The following is a 20567-nucleotide window of genomic DNA, read 5'->3' as shown; positions in this document are numbered from 1 at the left end:
CATAATAACGACCCAAAACACACCTCCAAGATGACCACTGCCTTGCTAAAGAAGCTGGGGGTAAAGATGGTGGGCTGGCCAAGCATCTCTCCAGACCTAAACCCTATTGAGCATCTGTGGGGCATCCTCAAATGGAAGGTGGAGGAGCGCAAGGTCTCTAACATCCACCAGCTCCCTGGTGTCATCATGGAGGAGTGGAAGAGGACTCCAGTGGCAACCTGTGAAGCTCTGGTGAACTCCATGCCCAAGGGGGTTAAGGCAGTGCTGGAAAATAATGGTGGCCACAAAAAATATTTACACTGGGCCCAATTTGGACATTTTCACTTAGGGGTGTACTCACTTTTGTTGCCAGCGGTTTAGATAATATTGGCTGTGTGTTGGGTTATTGTGAGGGGGACAGCAAATTTACACTGTTATACAAGCTGTACACTCACTACTTTACATTGTATCAAAGTGCAATTTCTTCAGTGTTGTCACATGAAAAGATATAGTAAAATATTTACAAAACTGTGTATATATAATATATATGTATGTGTATATATATATATATATATATATATATATATATATATATATATATATTTGATGGTTATTTGTAAACTGCAGTTTAAATTTTTTTAGATGACTTTGCCCCCCCCCCCCATCTTTTACTTTCTTCTGCAAAATACAACAAAAAAGTACAATAATGAAGCTAATGAAAGGCTTTTTTTTTAGAATAGTTAAAAAGCGCTTTTTAAACCTTCAGAGGTCATCTTCTTGATCCCTGAAAAGCCTTGTAGTTTTTTTTTTTCCCCCCGTTGGCTCAAATACATTTATTATAGGGAAATCAAATTATCTAGCAAATTTTTTGGCTCTTCTGTTAAAGAGACCAATTAGAGAAGTAGTTAGGTACTTTGGCTTCACAAGGTACTTTTGGCATCACATGGGAACAGGAAAACATGCCCCATCATTGCACTTTAGGGGCCTATTCACACTAGGTGCAGTGGGACTACCTTTGGCAGCTACTCCAGCAAAGTCCCACTGCAAGATCAAAAAAAGTTTTGTCTCCTACTGTGTGTGCTTGGTTCACACTACTACATTGCGGTAGTGTGCAGGAGGTGTGTGCTGAAAAAAACTATGAATGGCTTTATTTTTTTTTTTCAACATAGCGCAGCAAGAGGCAGTCCACTGCCTCACGTGGTGCGGCGGCCAATAAAATTCAGTGAAATGTCACTGTTCAATAACATTGCTTTAAAAAATATATATATATTTTCAATTAAAATAAAAATCCCTCTTGGATTCCACTCCATAAAGGGGTCTTTCGCACGGGTGGCTGGGGTTCTGTAGAAACCCGAATGCCAACACTACAACCTGACAGGGCTGTACACCTGCTGCAATGACACTTTTAACAGAGCCTAACAGGTGGCACCACAATGTAAAATTGCTGTTTGTCAATTAAAAAAAAGGAAAAAAAAAAAAAGAACCCCCCCCCTCCAAAAAAAAAAAAAAAACAAGCATTGCAATGTGACAGCAGCAACTCCTGAGCGCCTGTCAGCCTCTCCCTGATCCACCACAGATCACTATTCAGAGGGCAGTAAGCAGTGCTGCCTGTCTGAAAGAGACCTTACTGAGCTTCAAGGTCTATCAGAAGTGAGGAGCTAAGGCTCCATGAAGGCACCAACAAGTAATAACAATTAATAAGGGACCCAAATGGGATCCAATTTAATCATTATTAGCACTGGTTGACCTACAATATGCGATTTACCAAGTACAAGGCAACATTTCTTGGGAAATATAGACAAATACACTTCCCAAATGGCCTTTGCCAGGGCTTTTTTTCAGCGGGAACGCGGGGGGGGGGGGGGGGGGGACACAGTTCTGGAACCTCCAGTCTGAATGTATGCAATGGCAAAGGGGTGCTGGGGCCAGTGGGTTGATGCTGGCTGCTGGGGGATCTATTGTTGCTGGCAGGCATTTTGTTGTGGATGGGGCATATTTTGCAGTGGAGGATTTATTGTTGCTTGGGGGATCTATTGTTGCAGGGGAGGATTTATTGGGGGGGGGGGGGGGCGATTGTTGCAGGGGAGGATTTATTGTTGCTTGGGGTCTGTTGTTGCTAATTGCAGGGGATCTATTTTAGTGTTTTTTATATTGTTGCAGGGGAAGATTTATTGCTGTTGGGGATTTATTGTTGGGGGGGGGGGTCTATTTTTGCTGATTCCAGGGGATCTATTATACTGCTTTTCTAGTTATTAGAAAATTCCATACAAATTACCAAGAACCACATCATGATACTTGGTTCTGTATTCTCTAAAAAGGGGGGGGGGGATACTGGGAGGTGTGCAGGGTGTGGAACCAAAGGACAGCACTCGGAGGTAGGTAGGGAGTGGAGACAAGGGGTGATTCAGAAGAGGGGAGTACCTGCACCTATTCTCGGAGAAAAAAAGCCTGGCCTTTGCTATCTCACAACACCCAACCACAGGTAAAACTGTTTCAGTCTTCTGATTTGTAACATTTTTTTTGGCTCTGTTCAAAAATAAAAGCTCTAGGTCAGTGACTTTACTTGAATACCAAGTACCAGTAGGAAGACTTAAAGTTATGCAAAATAAATGCAAATGAGCACCTCTATCAGAGAAATTGCTTCTGGGTAAATTCTATCTTTACATGGCAGATGTATTAGTGAGTGGGGATTTCAAGCCTGCCTTGTAAGAACAGCATCTGCCTACAAATAATTTCTCCTTGTCAGAAATACTTATTAATCTACAAATCCTGAGAGGAGAGTTTTCCTACATCGTATCCCAGTGATAAAAGCTGCCTGCAGAATATAGTTTGCCTTTGGCCAAGTCAGGGTTAGTTTTTATTGTGCAACAAAATTGTACTAATTTATCTTCCATGTTAGTAGAGGTTTATGATGAATAAACAAATAGCTTAAAGGGTTAGTTCACCTTTTCACAAAACATCAACTAACTCACAACATTCTCCCCGCACCCCCGGTTCCCGCTGAACTTACCGCCTTGGATAATCTTTTATTGCCTATGCTAGCTCATATAGCGGTCCAGGCATTTTAGAGCATCCGGGGATCTTCCAAAGGATCTTCCACCAGTGCCATCTTAAGAGCATTAAAGGGCTCCGGGGATGCAGTGCACTGGGGCCCTGCCTACAAAATCACAGACGAGAATAAAAATGCAAATTATTGATAAGGCGATATTTATTGGTACAGCAGTGCCAGGCTAATGACAGCTTTCAAATTCGGTGGCTGGGTCCGGTGAACACACACACGGACGGGAGTCAGACTGTCTACTGTCCTGTGGGTGCCTGTTCCCGTGGAGGTGGACAGGCATTCCTGCAGTTGTGGGCTCCCCCTCCATGGCCCAAGTGGCCTGACAGTAGCGCAGGGCCGACAGGAGCTTGCACTTGCTAAGTTCGGAAGGCGGGATGCACACAGGAATCGGGACTAAAGCTTGGCTGGGGCTGAGACACTGGACAGATGGGGCTCCCGGGCAACTTCCCAGCATGCCCATTCGGTAAGATGGCCCTGTCTTCCAGCCGCCTTTGTTGCAGGATGCCATTCCAAAACAAAGAGGACTCAAAGAGATTCTCATTGGTGAGCAAAGTCATGTAACCGCTCTGACCAATGCCCACTCACCATTGCAAGAACTATAATCCTTCACAGTCTCTGGGCACTGTACTGTATTCTTCAATCGCCTGGATTGCTATACAGACTTGAATAGACAGCAGAAGATAACCATCAACGGAAACAGGCTGGCTAAATGTTTTCAATTGGTTTAAAACAAAAAATGCCACAATAGATGGCCCTAAATGTCAAAGGAAATCGCTATGATACTTAATGCCATCTAGTGGCCAAATGCAGTTTTTACCATTTTAAATCAATGGAAAACATATACGGGCGTACCCCACTTCTAAGTACACAATGGGACCAGAGCATATATGTAAAACGAAAATGTACTTAAAGTGAAGCAATACCTTTTTTCATTTCTCAATGCATGTAAATACACTAGCTCCATAGGAAATCTTGGTCAGCTTGACATGGCATTGCTCCCAAACCATGTGACAAGGACACCAAGCTTGGGGAGCATGTTAAGGGGATCCAGGACTATGACATAGTAGATTACCTAGGCAAGCTGGCCAGCCACAAACAGGATATGTTGTAGTCCTGGGTCCCCTCTCGGTGCTCCCTAAGTTTGGTATCCCTGTCACTTATGGTTTGGGAGCAGTGCCATGTCAAGCTGACCAAGATTTCCTATAGACGCCAATGTTAAAAACCGGGAGTAGTGTCATGCCAAGCTGAACAAGCTGTGTCCTTACTCGCAAGTGTACTTAAAGTGAGTGTACTTAAAGTGGGGTATGCCTGTACTGTAACCAGCACAAGAAAGAGGCTAGCATTTGTTTTCTGCCCTAATCGCACTAAACAAATGTACATGAACTTTTACTGGGTAAATTGCCATGCAAATTTGTTAAATAAATACATCGCTTTGTTTCTCCAGTTTAATATATGCCATGTTTAAATCAGATTTTTTGGTGTTGGATATAGCTCCAGTTTTTAGCTGTATTTTTTTTTTTATTGTTAAGCTGGCAATACACTGATAGATTTACTTACAGACCTTTATACCAAAAAATCTTGTCAGTACATTTGAAAAATGCCTTCAGAGCGTTAATGCATGTCTTTCAAAAGTTTGAATGTAATATTTGATTTTGGAATTAATGAAATCTCCAAAACAAAATCTACATTTACTGCTAGAATTTCATTTTTACAGTTTTTTTGTCACTGTGGTAGAAAACGATCATCAATTTGACCACATCTATTATTAAAAAATTGAACACATTTTTTTAAACAAAATTCTATCCTTGTATGGCCAGCTCTAGTCTTCATCATCCTAAACTCAGCTAAAAATGTCACACTTAATTTATACAAAGGTTTCTCAATTTTATATGTAGTACCCAATGTAATAAGGACATTTTATTAAAACTCACTTCACCAGCTGTTTAAACAAGGGTAGCAAGCTAAACAAATCTTCAGGACAACCTTAAAAACAAACTCATTAGTACAATTCTAGAAATTGTAGCTTACGGCTATGTGTTTTCCACCTATGTCAGCAGATGTTACATTTTAGAAATACCACTAGGACCCAGCTACCTGTCCTATATGGAAAATATTCTCCTTTTGGTTAGAAATTTTCCATTTAAAGTACTTCATCAAATCCAGACATCACAGCGAATAGAAATATTCTGAAATATACTGTACAAATATAAATATTGCTATGATATACAGTATCTCACAAAAGTAAGTACACCCCTCACATTTTTGTAACAATTTTATTATACCTTTTCATGTCACAACACTGAAGAAATGACACTTTGCTACAATGTAAAGTAGTGAGTGTACAGCTTGTATAACAGTGTAAATTTGCTGTCCCCTCAAAATAACTCAACACAGCCATTAATGTCTAAACTGCTGGCAACAAAAGTGAGTACACCCGTAAGTGAACATGTCCAAATTGGGCCCAATTAGCTATTTTCCCTCCCCGGTGTCATGGGACTCGTTAGTATTACAAAGTCTCAGGTGTGAATGGGGAGCAGGTGTGTTAAATTTGGTGTTATCGCTCTCACTCTCTCATACTGGTCACTGGAAGTTCAACAGGGCACCTCATGGCAAAGATCTCTCTGGGGATCTGACGAAAGAATTGTTGCTCTACATAAAGATGGCCTTGGCTGTAAGAAGAGTGCCAAGACCCTGAAACTGAGCTGCAGCACAGTGGCCAAGACCATACAGCAGTTTAACAGGACAGGTTCCACTCAGAACAGGCCTCGCCATGGTCAACTAAAGAAGTTGAGTGCACGCGCACAGCGTCATATCCAGAGGTTGTCTTTTGGAAATAGACGTATTAGTGCTGCCAGCATTGCTGCAGAGGTTGAAGGGGTGGGGGGTCAGTGCTCAGACCATACACCACATACTGCATCAAATTGGTCTGCATGGGTGTCATCCCAGAAGTAAGCCTCTTCCAAAGATGATGCACAAGAAAGCCAACAAACAGTTTGCTGAAGACAAGCAGACTAAGGACATGGATTACTGGAACCATGTCCTGTGGTCTGATGAGACCAAGATAAACTTATTTGGTTCAGATGGTGTCAAGTGTTTGTGGCGTCAACCAAGTGAGGAGTACAAAGACAAATGTGTTTTGCCTACAGTCAAGCATGGTGGTGGGAGTATCATGGTCTGGGGCTGCATGAGTGCTGCCGACACTGGGGGACTACTGTTCATTGAGGAAACCATGAATGTCAACATGTACTGTAACATACTGAAGCAGAGCACGATCCCCTCCCTTCGGAGACTGGGCCGCAGGGCAGTATTCCAACATGATAATGACCCAAACACACACCTCCAAGACGACCACTGCCTTGCTAAAGATGCAGAGGGTAAAAGTGATGGACTGGTCAATCATGTCTCCAGACCTAAACCCTATTGAGCATCTGTGGGGCAACCTCAAATGGAAGGTGGAGAAGCGATATGTCTCTAACATCCACTAGAGGACTCCAGTGGCAACCTGTGAAGCTCTGGTGAACTCCATGCCCAAGAGGGTTAAGGCAGTGCTGGAAAATAATGGTGGCCACACAAAATATTGACACTCTGGGCCCAATTTGGAGATTTCCACCTACTCAGTGTACTCACTTTTTGTTGCCAACGGTTTAGACATTAATGGCTGTGTGTTGAGTTATTTTGAGTAGATGGCAAATTTACACTGTTATACAAGCTGTACACTCACTACTTTATATTGAAACAAAGTGTCAATTCTTCAGTGTTGTCACATGAAAAGGTATAATAAAATGTTTAAAAAAATGTGAGTGGTGTAGTCACTTTTGTGAGATACTGTGTATATATATATATATTTATTTATTTTACATTGCAGTTAAATAATGGATTGCAATAATGGATTGCCAGCTCGAAGCAATGTCCCGTCATTGAGTTCTTGATGAAGGAGTGGTGTGGTCTGTCTGACGTCTACAGAAGGATACAGAATGTTTACAGAGATTTCACTAATGGCAAGACATTGCTCTTGTCAATGGCGTGATCTCCCTAAACATTTTGTTGCCTTCTGTGGATGTCGGACATACTGCACTCCCTTTTCATTAGGAATTCAATGACGGCATGTTGCTTTTGCTCAGAATCCATTACTTACCTGCAATGAAAAAGAAGAGGAGTTACTATATAGAGGAAGAGTTACTCTAGCAACATGTGAAATTTAAATGACTTATTTAAGTTAATAAAAGAAGTTATGCCCACTTTTTGATACAGTCCTACATACAATATATATATATATACCAATCCATTATATAGTTTTATATATATAAAACTATATACACAATAACTAATAAAAGTATTTTACAATCAATATATATCACTATGTTTTAATATATATTTCCTTTTATTTTTCCATGAAGCCATACATTGAACGTTTACTGCAAAAATACTTTGGTTGTGATTGCCTACCATTTCATATACAATTTTTTCCCTGCATTATTTATGTTCTTCGTTATATGTTTTAAAGCATAAATCACTTTTTTTATTTAGCTTTTAAGCAATGTGATAATGCAAGGCAGGAATTTTTAATACAGTTTGTGTATTCATTACTTCTTTGCTATGACTGTTATCAACTTTTAAAGTATAGTTTGTGCCTAAAGGGAAAATATTTCACTTTTTCTCGCTGTCATGGCACATTTCCCTTATTAAATCCAGCAGCATCTGAACATTTTTCACTATGGACACAACGGATGCTTTAAGAGTCTTCATAGAATGAAGGAAACAAGATGAGTAATCAGTATTGTTTATAATGTTGATTACTTGTCCAAAAATATCACTTTTGTTTAGACGGTATAGTTATTATGTTCTAGAGTGGCAATCAGCTTGTTAACATGCTTGTTCTTTTTGAAGGGTGTTGATCAGATGAATTTATTTGGTGATATGTCCACACCTCCAGATCTCAACAGTCCAACAGTAAGTATGAAATGGCAATGTCTGCTGCCAGAACTGCCTGAGAATATGAGTGATATTTTGCAATCAAGCTTGAAATGGCAGAGTCAAATAAAAATGACATGAATTTATGTGGAGTTATTAAAATGCATGTGGAAAATAATATATTACAGAAGAATCTTGATAAAATGGCACATTGGGCAGTTAAATAGTAGATGAAATTTAAGTTGTATCTAAATCCACTATATTGGAGCTTACCAGTCCTTAGGTGTAATGGCTGCTTTAGATTAATTTTTTTATGGTTTTCCCCCATTGTTTTAACTTGGTGATCCAGCCAGTAACACTCCTTGGGGTTGATTTACTAAAACTAGAGAGTGAAAAAACTGGTGCAGCTCTGCATAGAAATCTATCAGCTTCCATTTTTTTTTTGGGGGGGGGGGGGTTTGCCAAAGCTTAATTGAACAGGCTGATTGGCTACCATGCACAGCTGCACCATGTTCTCCAGTTTTTTGTAAATCAACCTTTATGTTCTAGAGCAGCCTATCTAAAACAGGGTTCTGTGGAACCCAAGGTTCCTCCAAAGATTGCTTGGGGTTTCTTGAGCAATGAAAATTTTCTGCCGCTTAGATGGTTAACCACTGACAACAATGCTTGTTTAAGCGATCTGTAAATTGGGGATTTTAGTCATTGACCACAACTGTAAGAAATATTGTTCTCAGTGACCATCACACTAATGTATTGTGAGCTGTACATGTAGTAATTATTAGCAGGTGTGTACCCTGAGACCAGAATGTTTTTAAGGGCTCCTCAATGTTAAAATGTTGAGAAAGGCTGTCCTAGGGTGACAACACTTCATATGTACTGTAGCTATGGAGGAGCAGCATTGTCATCCTATGCTGCTCACTAGTGATTGAGGTACATAAAACACTCCTATTTCCTCACCTTCATAACATAAGGATGAGTGATCTGTAGTCCAGAGAGAAGAGGAGTGGGCAATGTTAATGAAACCGCTTGGGATCACAGTGCAGCAGATACAGAGAGCACAGGAAGCTAGGAGATCACGGTAGGACCAACAGGTATTTCTCTGCACAGGTGTAAAAAAAATGGTTTCACCAGTATGTTAAGCAGAACAAAAGAGAGCAAAAAAGTCAAGCTCATTGTTAGGGTTTACATATACAGTACTTTAATGTTGATAAATGTAAAGTTATTTATTTATTACAGGTATTTATATAGCACTGACAATTTACCCAGCACTTTACATTCATATCAGTCACTACCCTCAAGGAGCTATCCCTCATGCATATACTGTATGTATATATATATATATATATATATATATATATATATATATATATAATTAGTGCAAATTTAGACAGAAGCAAGATAACTTATTAGACTGGAGCAAAATAACTTATTTCTTAACAATTTCTTTGGAGTGTGGGAGGCAACCATTGTACCCTGGAAGAAATACATGTAAGCACAGAGAGAACATGCAAACTTCATGTAGGTGGTCTCATAGTTGGGATTTAAAGCAATGACCCTAGTGCTAAAAGGCAGAAATTCTAACCGCCAAGCCACTGTGTTATACTCCTAGTTCTCATTAATGAAATCACCCCATCTGCATTCCATGGAATGCCATTAGGGAAATGGACCTAAGTATATTGGTTTATAGTAGGCAGCGCAGCAGCACTCATTGCTAAAAAGCCGCTGTAAAAGCAAAAAACACTTTGAGGCGTATAAAAAGGAGAAATAAAAACATGTAATAGAAGCATTGGCCCTGTCACTTATAGTTTGGAACTATGCGCTGTAAACACATAGGAGATTTTGGGAGATTAAGATGGTAGCTAAATTGGAGCCAAATTGGTAATGAGATGGGCTAAAAAGGCTAAGAACTGGGCTTTTCTAATTTGGAAAAAATCATAACATAATAAAATAATATAAATAATAGTCAGACAAACATTTGATTCCAAAGACAGAACATAAGACAAGGGAGCATTAGATTGGTATGGAGGAAAAGAGATAATACCATCAGTATTGGAAGGTCTTTGTGATAAAAGTAAGCTGTGTAATACCCTGCAACAGAAAACAACAGAAAACAATAACAGCATGGGCAGTATTAGGGAAAAAAATGTTGAGAAGATTTTCTTATAATTGTGTCTAGAATTCTAATTACTAAGGATAGTATGTCTGGCTTTTCCTTTGATCCAAGAAACTAATCTAAGTTTCTTGAGGGTCAGTGAAGGATTTGTATCTCCCGGAAAGGCAAAATTTGTTCATAATGGTCCAGGGGGGTTTGTTTAGCCTTTCTCTGATCCAAAACCATTTTAAAGAATTCATGCTTAGTAGACCTAGTTTTTCCATCCTAAATAATATATTTAGTTAAATTGGTCAGCTAAAGCAGGGTTGACATGGCCATACTCCACTCTCTCTTTTCCCTATATTAAAAATGCATAAGTCCTTTTATGATTTGTGAGCCAAACATATATATGAAGCTGGCATAAAATTCCCTCTCCCAGGCTCAAGAAGAAAGAGAATAGAATATTATGTTTTTTTCCCTTCTCCTTCTCTGCAGTTTGATTCATACAATGTCCACAAGGACAACTCCGTCACAAGTACATAGAGAAGTGCAATTATTTTATCTGATGTACCATCTTAATGGCTTATGTACATTAAAATATTTCTAAGTGTACTGGATTAAAGGCCATTGTAATACACCAATTAGAATTAGATAGCTCCAAACACATTTATGTTTTTTTTTTTTTTGGGCTGTTGCATGACCACACATCCTCATCACGGTGTATATGTAAATAAACCTACCACATTACTAACCAACAAGAGCTAGGAGGGGGCCATGGCCACACATTTGACCGCAGGAGATGGAGGCAAGCCATGCAAATACACAACATGCTGTGTTTACCAGCAGTGAGCACATGTTTGTAAAATGACCACGGCACCACGGATCTGTTTCCATCCTTGTCGTGGTCAGATTGGAACAGGAACCTAGGAAAACTGGCATGATCACCGTTTTTTTTAAAAGAAAGGGAATAAACAGATTTAAAGAAAAAAAAATCATACATACTATATATTCGATCATTTATTTTGGGGGGGGGGGGGGTAACATACTTTAAATCTAAACTCAGAAGAAGGCATGGTTTTAGGTGCTTTCAGAGATACCGTATTTTCCGGCGTATAAGACGACTGGGCGTATAAGACGACCCCCCTATTACATGATCTACCGGTAATACTTATACTTAGGTTACCTTGGAGATATTATACTCGGCGTATAAGACGACCCCCCATTTTTGGGGGATTTTTTTGAGGTTCAAAAGTAGTCTTATACGCCAGAAAATACAGTAAATGAGTTGGCATTATGGTGCTTTTACAATATTTTCACAATTAGTGTTTTTACATTTCCTTTTTTATATATATATATATATATATATATATATATATATATATATATTTTATATATTTGAACTTCTGTGGCAGCCCTACAAAGAAGATATTTTTAGAAGAATGTTTTTTACAATCTGTTTATCGAACTTTTAAAAGGCATTTACTTTGAATTTCCATAAGTAGAAATAGAAGCAATATAAAATTTAAACACCATATTTCATCTCTTTCGGAAATTTTTTTACCCAAACTGGACTGTTGCAAAGCACAAATACATTTGTAAACATGCCCTAGTTTGAAACTTTACTTCTCTCCATTAATTTTCCACTAATGCTGAATGCTTCAAGAGGTCCTTGAGGACACTGCTCTTCAGAAGCATCCATTACCTTGCCCTTAGTAATCTTTCACCTTAGCCACTTCATATAGTGCACACCACCCCATCATCTCCACGCTATATATTTTTCCAATTAATGTACTGTTGACATAACTTTGTACTCGGTCCTCCTGCTTGCCTGTTAGACCCAAGTTTTCAAATCACTTAGTTATTATATCTTGAGCATTGTGAGCTCCTCAAGGGAAACGTACAGGGTGATCTTTGTCTAATAAGGCTGGTTGCCAAGACTGACCTCCTTGGCTTAAAGCACATTTGGTAGATGCCTGGTCCCCCTGCTGCTCGTTGTTTTCCCTCTCATGGCTCGTACATCACTGCATGACACAGTATTGAATTTAGGTCAGTGGGAGGATCGAAACCACACAGCAGGGGACCAGCATCTGACATAACTAAAAGTGTGTTGGATGCAAAAGTCACTGTGTACCAAAGAGTAAAGTCATTTGCATTTTAAAAAATATATGGCAACAGGGTCTCTTTAACGGTGGTCACATATGCTGTGATTTTTTTTTTTTTTACCTGATTGTTCTACAACTGACTTTGACTGATTTATACTTGATTTAGATCTCATTTGATCAAACTGAGCTGATTAGCCAGGACAGCAAATTATTGATTGTTTTGCATTGATCAGCAGCACCAACATACTTTGTTCATGAATGCAATCACATTTGATTGATCAGATACAGCAATGAGATTATATAATTAATATGATAATCTATGATCACAAGTTACGATCTTATCTTAAGTATCCATCCAAATCCACTTGTGTGGCATATTGATCAAATGGGTTGTCAATTATAGATTGATCAAAACAGGTCTATCAGAAAAAGAAATCAGTCATTTATGGAAGTGTGTACAGCCACCATAAAGGTCACTGACCTTGACCAGGAGTCCTGACTTATTAATGTCTCAAGAATAAAGAAGCAGGAGATCAGCATGATAGCTAGCCAAGTAGTATTTTCCAAAGTAATATATACTTATACTGAGTTATCTCAGCACCACACGTCATATACTACATTGAAGGCTAGGTGAGAATTAGAGACTCCGTCCCGAATCTGAAAGGTCAAAGTATATACACAATATACACAAGTGCTTGCCACAAAATCTACTAAAATATATAAGCAGTCCCAATATTGATTAAATGAAATGAAGACTAAATATAAATTTAAAATCATTCTGTATATAAGATAGAATGGAATACAAATGTAAATGCCAGTATTTGTCAGGAGCGTGCGTGCTCCTGTTCCATCATAGCTGCTGGTTCCAGCATCCTGGTTTTGGCTGTGGCATTCTCCTTGTCTGTCTGTCCACCTGCAAGACCGCTAATGTGACCAGTCACTGCGTGGAGACCAAACCTGATATAAGCCAGCCAAGCTTGCAGTGTCATGCTTGTGATAGCGTGTGTAATACCTGATCAAGCTGCCTGTTTGTCTGCCCTGCTCTGTTAGATTGGATTTCCCTGTGTATGACCTCAGATCGGATATCGACTATTCTCTGAACTCTGCCTGCATTTTACCTGGACTGTCATTGAACCGCTCTGCCTGTCTGCCAACCGCAAGTACCTATTTGCTTTGCTCAGTTCATGCCTACCCTATAGCATTGTGTATAAATCCTGGGGGCAACCGAGTACCGATAGGCCTGCTTGCCTTATGTGAAAGGGATCTGCATTAGGTGAAGAATACAGAAGCCAGCTATAGTGTCTGACCACCTGCGTGCGGTGTAGGCGTGACATTATCACAAGCCTTTAACAAGAACATTTTTCTGTGAAGATGGACTCTACACAGGCTCGTTTATTTGCTGAGGAGATTTGCAAACTGACATGCCAAGTCCAAAAACTGTGTGTGCATGTAAACGCACCTCCAGCAGTAATGCAGGAGCCAGAGCCCAGGGTTAACCTGTCTGGTCGTTTTCTGATGACCCCCATATGTTTTTCAACTTTAAAAATAGTTGTATGCTATGCTCTAAACTTAAGACACACTTTTTTGGTTCTGACGCACATCAGATTAACCTGATTATTATATGGTTGCAGGGGGACCCCCAGTCTTGGGCTTTTAGTCTCCCCACAGAGGACCCAGCCAGAAGGTCAGCTAAAGCTTTTTTCAAGGCTCTAGGTTTACTCAATGATGATTCTGACTGTGCTCACTCAGCAGAAACTAACCTTAGGTCAATACGTCAGAGTAAACACACCACTGAACAATACTGTTCTGAATTCTGCCGCTAGGCACCTGACTCGGTGGAATAACCCAACTCTAAGAAACCAGTTCAGATTAGGCTTATCAGACTCCATCAAAGACTCTTTAGCATACTACCCTGAATCAAAGTCATTGAATGAAGCCATACACGAAAAGGCGTACAGAGAGGATTGTTTCTTTTCTCCCTAGTACGCTGCCCACTTCTTCTCCATCAGACCTTCCTTAGCCTTCTCAACCTCTCCTGGAGGAAGCGCCTATGCAAATTGGTGCTACTCATTTATCCTTTGGGGAAAATGCTAGAAGAAGATCCCAGAGACTCTGCTTATACTGTGTCAACCACAGACACTTTGTCGCCAGCTGCCTAAATAATAATAATAATAATAACCTTTATTTTATAAAATGTATTATTATTATATGCTGGGAAACGCCAATAGTGTAGTTCAGGTGTGGTCTGCTTCTTTAGACTATACAGTCACAGCTTATACTATTATATTTTACAGGTATAACTATTTGTTCCTGCACAACTTAGTTCTGCCAAGTTTTCTCATTATCCCTCAGCTTTCATTGATTCTGGTGCCGCTAGCAATGTTATTGATCGAGACATAGCACTCGGTTTACAGATTTCCTTGACTAATGTGCACAAACCCTTTTAAGTCTTAGTTGTTGATAACTATCCCTTTTCCATGGGCCTGGTACCTTGTGCACTGTACCTATTACTCTGACCATTGGGGAATTTCATAGGGAGACAATCAGCTTCTATTTGATAACATCTTCTGCCTATCCCCTTATCTTAGGTCATCCTTGGTTTAAGCTTCAAAACCTGTACATAGATTGGCCTACAGGAGAGATTAGGTCCTTGTCCCAGACCTGCTTTCAGAACTGCATTAAAACTGATGACCAGTTGCCCATTTGTAACTCTTTTGGGACCAGTACCTGTCATGTGCCTTCATTACGTTCTATTCTGGTCTTGACCATGAAAACTTTTTTTAAGTGTGACTCCAGTTTGCATAACCATTTTCCTTTATATGACTCTGTTGTAGCAAAATACACTGACAAGTTTATTGAATCCTCTACAGGCCACCTCTCCAGCCAATTGCCACAGTCTGAAACTTTTTCTCCTAAAGACCCAACTTACCAGCTGTCTCGCAGCCTGGAGCCCTGTTTAGAAACTTCCTCTAGGTTTCACAATAACTAACCTCCAGCACAAGTAATGGGGGCCTTTTCTCCTGACCTTTTGGACTCTATTTTAAAGGCTCAGTCTTATGTTCTGTCCAGTCTACCCCCTGGAAAGCTGTTTCCCCTCCACCCTAGGCTTAAAGTGCTTTTAGAAGCACATGATGACACGAAGACAGCCGAGCACCCTGGTATTACTAAAACATTTTCTTTGGTTTTATCATGTACCTGGTGCTAGAGGCCAATGGAGAGAGAGTTCTACCCTTGTGGCTAAGTTCCAGACCCCTTTAGGTTGAAAACAGGAGAGGTCAGGCCCAAAATCGCCTATTGAACTGTGTGCAGGAGGTTCCAGAGTGCAGCTGGTGTGCTGGCAAAGAATCAGCAGACAGGTGGCGCCCATGAGGTGTTGCAGGATTCAGATAATGCTGGGACTGTAGCGTGGTCCGAGGGAAGCCTAGGTCAGGAGGCAGGTGGGTATCAGAGCAGATATGTTCAGGTGGATAGCTGAGGTCAGGAGTCAGGTGGTTATCAGAGCGGACGTTGTCAGGTGGATAGCTGAGGTCAAACACAGGAAGCAAGCATGAGACAGGCCAAGCCAGGTCGGTAACAGGAGACACACAAACAAGAATATCACAGAGATTACTCACTTGAGGAGCCGAAAATCAATCAGCAACTGTAATCCTGACAGGCTTCCTTATGAAGACCCAGGTGAAGTGCTGGTAGAGATGCTTGGTCCTAGAGTCCTTCTCCTGCCAAAGTGCTTGGAGGGATGCTGGGTCCTAGAGCCCTTCTCCACCTGTTGATGCCCTGACAGGTTTCACGTGGGCTTTGGTGGCCCTCTCTCCATAACGATGCTGTTCCTATGTAAAGGCATGCAAAACCTGTGCTTGCTCGAAGTCCTCAAAAGTCAAGCCCTCTGGATTACCCCTACCTTTGCCTGTCCCTAATCGCCCTTGGATGCACATCCAGGCTAACTTGTAAAGTTCTGCGTTCTACACCTGATGATGCGGTCCAGTCTGTCTCTAAACCTGCCACTGTGGTCCAGTCTGTCTCTGCACCAGTTTCTCGGGATCAGCCCATGCCAATTGAGCCTCCTGCTTTTTCATGTTCTAGAGTTTAAGTAACTTGGCCCCACCCTTCTGCAACTACATCTGCTCAAACCTGTCTAAGAAGTTCCATCCATCCTGTGGATAGACTGCCTCATTCGGCCAGGTGGGGCCTTCGAACTTTTCTTCATCACCTGCTAACCAACCTGACCTTGCTGATCCCCTGACCTTTGCCCAGCCTGATGGTCCTGTGGCGTATGGTCAGCTTGTCTCATAGGGTCTGGGGGCCCCTCCTCAGAGGGATGGTAATGTCAGGAGCGTGTGCACTCCTGCTCCATCGTAGTTGCTGGTTCCAGCATCCTGGTTTTGGCAGTGGCATTCTCCTTGTCTGTCAATCCACCTTTGAGGTGATTATTGTGACCAGTCTCTGAGTGGAAACCAAACCTGATATAAGCCAACCAAGCCTGCAGTGTCATGCTTGTGATAGTGTGTAATCTGTCTGTTTGTCTGCCCTGCTCTGCTAGAATGGATTTTCCTGTGTATGACCTCAGATCAGATGTCAACTATTCTTTGAACTCTGCCTGCCTTTTAACTGGACTGCCATTGAACCACACTGCCTGTCTGCCAACCGCAAGTACCTGTTTGCTTTGCTCGGTTTGTGCCTATCCTGGCGTGGTGGCCAGACACTATAACATTGTGTATAGTATAAGTTCTGGGGGCAACCGAGTACTGGTAGGCCTGCTTGCCTTATGGTAAAGGAGTTTGCTATAGGTGAAGAACACAGAAGTCAGCTATAGTGTCTGACCACCTGTGTTTGGGGTAAGCGTGACAGTATTCATAAAAAATATATAAATTGTATTAAAAAAAGCCTCTACCCCTGAGCCCATATTTTACTGGAAATGAACATCTTGATTGTGCACAGCCCTTTTAAGACAGGGACTGTCTATGGTTCAGGGCTCCTTTCCCCAGAGACAAGCTGCTGCACAAGCAATATGTGTGAACAGACACTGGGAGAGTGTCTGCTCTGGTCTCAAGGAAAGGGAATCTAATCATGCTGTCACCTGAAGAGGTACTAAGAGACAGTGTGTAATTAAGCAGGAACCTGTGTTGCCCAAGTAGGGCAGTTTGAGTCAACCAAGGAAGTCTGCTCAAGGACTACGCAGTGCGGATAGCCGGAAACTTTATATTTTTCATTGCAATGGTGAAAACCCATGCCTTTTGTATGTTTCTAAACTTCACTTTTAAATCGGAGTGGCCAGAAACCCCGAAACTTCACTGGCTGGACTGTTCATGAAGTTCATGAAAGGTGCTACACTTGAGCTAAACCCCACAGATAATAAAGAGATAAACACTGCACATAAATTCCACAGAAAATGCTGCACCAATAGATGCGGGATGGATATATACAATATGATGCAATAGCACCATAACTACTATAAAAACTACCAAAATATAGCTGTACACCCTTTTTCTGGAAAATGTGCTGTCATCATTTTAACTTCCTCTTGGGAGCTGACTAACCCTCACTACATTTCCTTGGAAGATGAATAAGTACTGAGTTTTTGTTATATTTGAGAGGTGTGAAAGAATAAACTGATGTATATCCCCAGGTTTCCTGTATGTTTTGGTTAAAACTGTATTGCCTCAGTAAATATAATTAGGTTCTATTAAATTAATTTAATATTATAAATATTAATCTAAATTAATATTAGGCGTTAAGTATGAATTACCAGAATGTGTTCTGGTTATTGATCTTAAGAAGAGTATCACATTTAAAAATTAACTTTAAAAAAAATAAATAAATAACCACCCCATGGGTGATCTTTGTACAAGGGATTTTGCAGGGATTTTGTAGAATATTCCTACCTTATGCTGCTCTGAACAAACATTTTTTTGTTTCACTATGTCCTTATATACTGATTCTGAATGGAAGGGTCTGGTTCATTATAGTCCCCTGGTGTGCTCTCAGTGTTCTAGTAAGAAAAGCTACAGTGTCTGCATATGTGCATTATTTAATCTTTAGGGAGTATTTTACCCAAACTGAAATTCCTATTGCAGGACATTCCTAATATTTGAACTGTGTATCTTATTGCAGACTTCTGGGAAAATGCCAAGGCAATCACACAAGTAGGAAATTACATTTTTGGAGGCGTTCTGCGCACCAACTGTGTACAGAGCACCTTCAGGCTGCCATATCGCATTGAATTTTACAGATATTTACAGTAGCTGCATATTGAAAAGGAAAGGGAATTTTAATAAAATTGAAATACAACATGGCAATTGTATATGCTATATTATTATTTGTTTTATTTGCTATCTTTTTTTTCCCATGAAGTTGGGGTTATCCTTTATATTTAGTTCCTTTACAAAATAATGTCATCAATATACCTTTTCCCACCAACTAGGGTAAAGGACAAGCACAGCATCTGACCACATAAATAAAGATTAGCTACACTCTGCATGAACCTTATTCCCATGACAGCACCTACAGGTTAGAAATATATAAACTGTATAAAAAAACTGAAGTACACTGGTCTGTTCCAGGTTCATGTGGAGTTTACAGCTTATATACAGTGACATCTGCACTTAAAAAAAAGAGGAATTGAAGGGCCTAGGCTAGACTTTGTATTTGCTAGTTTTTGGTGCTGTTGCTTATATATTGTATATATTCATCCCACATTCTGCTTTGTATGTAGTGTTTCCTGGGGAATTTATATGCAGCGTTTATCTTATTATCTGTGGGGTTTAGCTCAAGTTTAGCGCCTTCCATGAACTTCATTAAGAGTCTAGCCAGTGAAGTTTCAGGGCTTTCTGACCACTCTTTTTCAAAAGTAAAGTTTAGAAACACACAAAAGGCTACTCTTGCATGGGTTTTCACCATTACAACGAAAAATTTATATTTTCCAGCCTCCTGGCTATCCGCACTGCACAGTCCTTGAGAATGTCTCCACACAGACTCCCTACGTTCTCTCATTCCTTCTTGTGACAAACAAACTGCCCAACTTGGGCTGCACAGGCTCCTGTCTAATTGCACTGTCTCTTAGTACCTCTTCAGGCGACAGCCTGGTCAGATTGACTCTCTGTGAGTTCAGAGCAGACACTCTCCCAGTGTCCTCTCACACATATTCCTTCTTCAACATCTCGTCTCTAAGGAAAGGAGACCTGAACCATAGACAGCCACTATCTTAAAAGGGCTGTGCACACTTGCACAATCAGAATGGTAGTTTCCAGTAAAACATGGGTACAGGGTTAGAGGCTTCATTCCCTGACCTCCCTACACACACACACACACGTCTCTGCATAAGTGAGAATGCTATGTGACATCTAACATGGAGTAGATCAAGCAGAGAATGTCCATGTGAACAAGCCAGGGGCGTAACTACAGGGGTTGCAATTGCGGCTCCCCTGTACAGGAGGGGCGGCGGGGGCAGCATGTAGAGAAATCACTGCCCTCCTTTTTCCTTCTCTAACTGCAGGAGGAAAATGGAGGAGATTGGTTCCTCTGTATGCTGCCCCCGCCACTCCTCCTATCCAGTTCACTTGTATTCTGCTGTCTCTGGGCCCCTGTGTGCTCCCCTGGTCCCCCCCCCTCCCCCCTGTGCTCCCTTCCTTCTCCTTCCGGCTGTTGCAGGGGATGTGTCACAATAGAGAACCAGGAAGGGGTCGATAAATATGTAATTTACCAGCTCCTTCCTTTTCTGAATGGACAGAGTCATAGTCAGTGACACATAATAAAATTATAAAAAAAAATACAATTAAAATTCCAAAAAATAAAAACTACTGACACCGGTGGTTGAACTTCCAGGATCACAAAGGTCACACTTGCAACCGGGCCCTGGCATTCCACCACCGTGGGGAGGCCCCAAGATGGCAGGAAGGGGGCCCACTGCAGAACTTGTGAAAGGGTCCCGCAACGAGAGTAAAGGGCCCCAGGATCAGTGGGAAGAGCCCCAAGCTTGAAAGGAAGGGCCCCGGCCAGGGGTCCTGAGGGGCCCTTCATGGTTTCTTGCACCGGGGCCCTGAAGGTTCTAGTTACGCCTCTGGAACAAGCCCTAAGACTACGCTTACAATATTCAACTTGTTTATTAAAACAGAAACTAAAATCAATTCATGTATAAAAGGAAAAGCTTCAGAACTATGTTAGAACTGAAAATTATTAGATTATGGTGAAGCTTTTGGGATGTAAGGGGTTGCATTTTACTTTACAAAGCTGACTTTCCATTATCTTGAAGATTTTATTTTTAAAAGGGTAGCTCCACTTTCTTAAAAAGATAAAGCAAAAAAAATAAAATAAAAATATATAGTATATACAGAAGGCACACAAGCCATATTGTGATTCAGCCCTTGTTCACACCGGTGTGGCTTTGAAATCACCTTCAGCACAATTTCAAAGCCGCAGATCACTGCGA

The 20567-nt window shown here is 40.8% G+C and overlaps 1 protein-coding gene across 2 annotated transcripts in view; it reads left to right on the top strand.

Moving 5' to 3' along the window:
- Positions 1-20567, top strand: part of DAB2 (DAB adaptor protein 2) — a gene marked incomplete at its 3' end in the record, with an annotated part of 178838 nt that overhangs the window by 81527 nt on the left and 76744 nt on the right. For both annotated transcript variants that reach the window (XR_014225589.1, XM_082265756.1), the window contains exon 8: positions 7928-7990. Coding sequence is in view for 1 of the 2 variants with exons in the window: in XM_082265756.1 (XP_082121882.1) it covers positions 7928-7990 (63 nt within the window). The remainder of the gene's footprint in view (positions 1-7927; positions 7991-20567) is intronic.

The sequence above is a fragment of the Pelophylax lessonae genome, assembly GCF_965119305.1.
Source record: "Pelophylax lessonae genome assembly, chromosome: 1".
NCBI lineage: Eukaryota > Metazoa > Chordata > Amphibia > Anura > Ranidae > Pelophylax > Pelophylax lessonae.
Note: the sequence above shows the minus strand (reverse complement) of the source record. Positions and strands in the feature narration are given on the sequence as shown.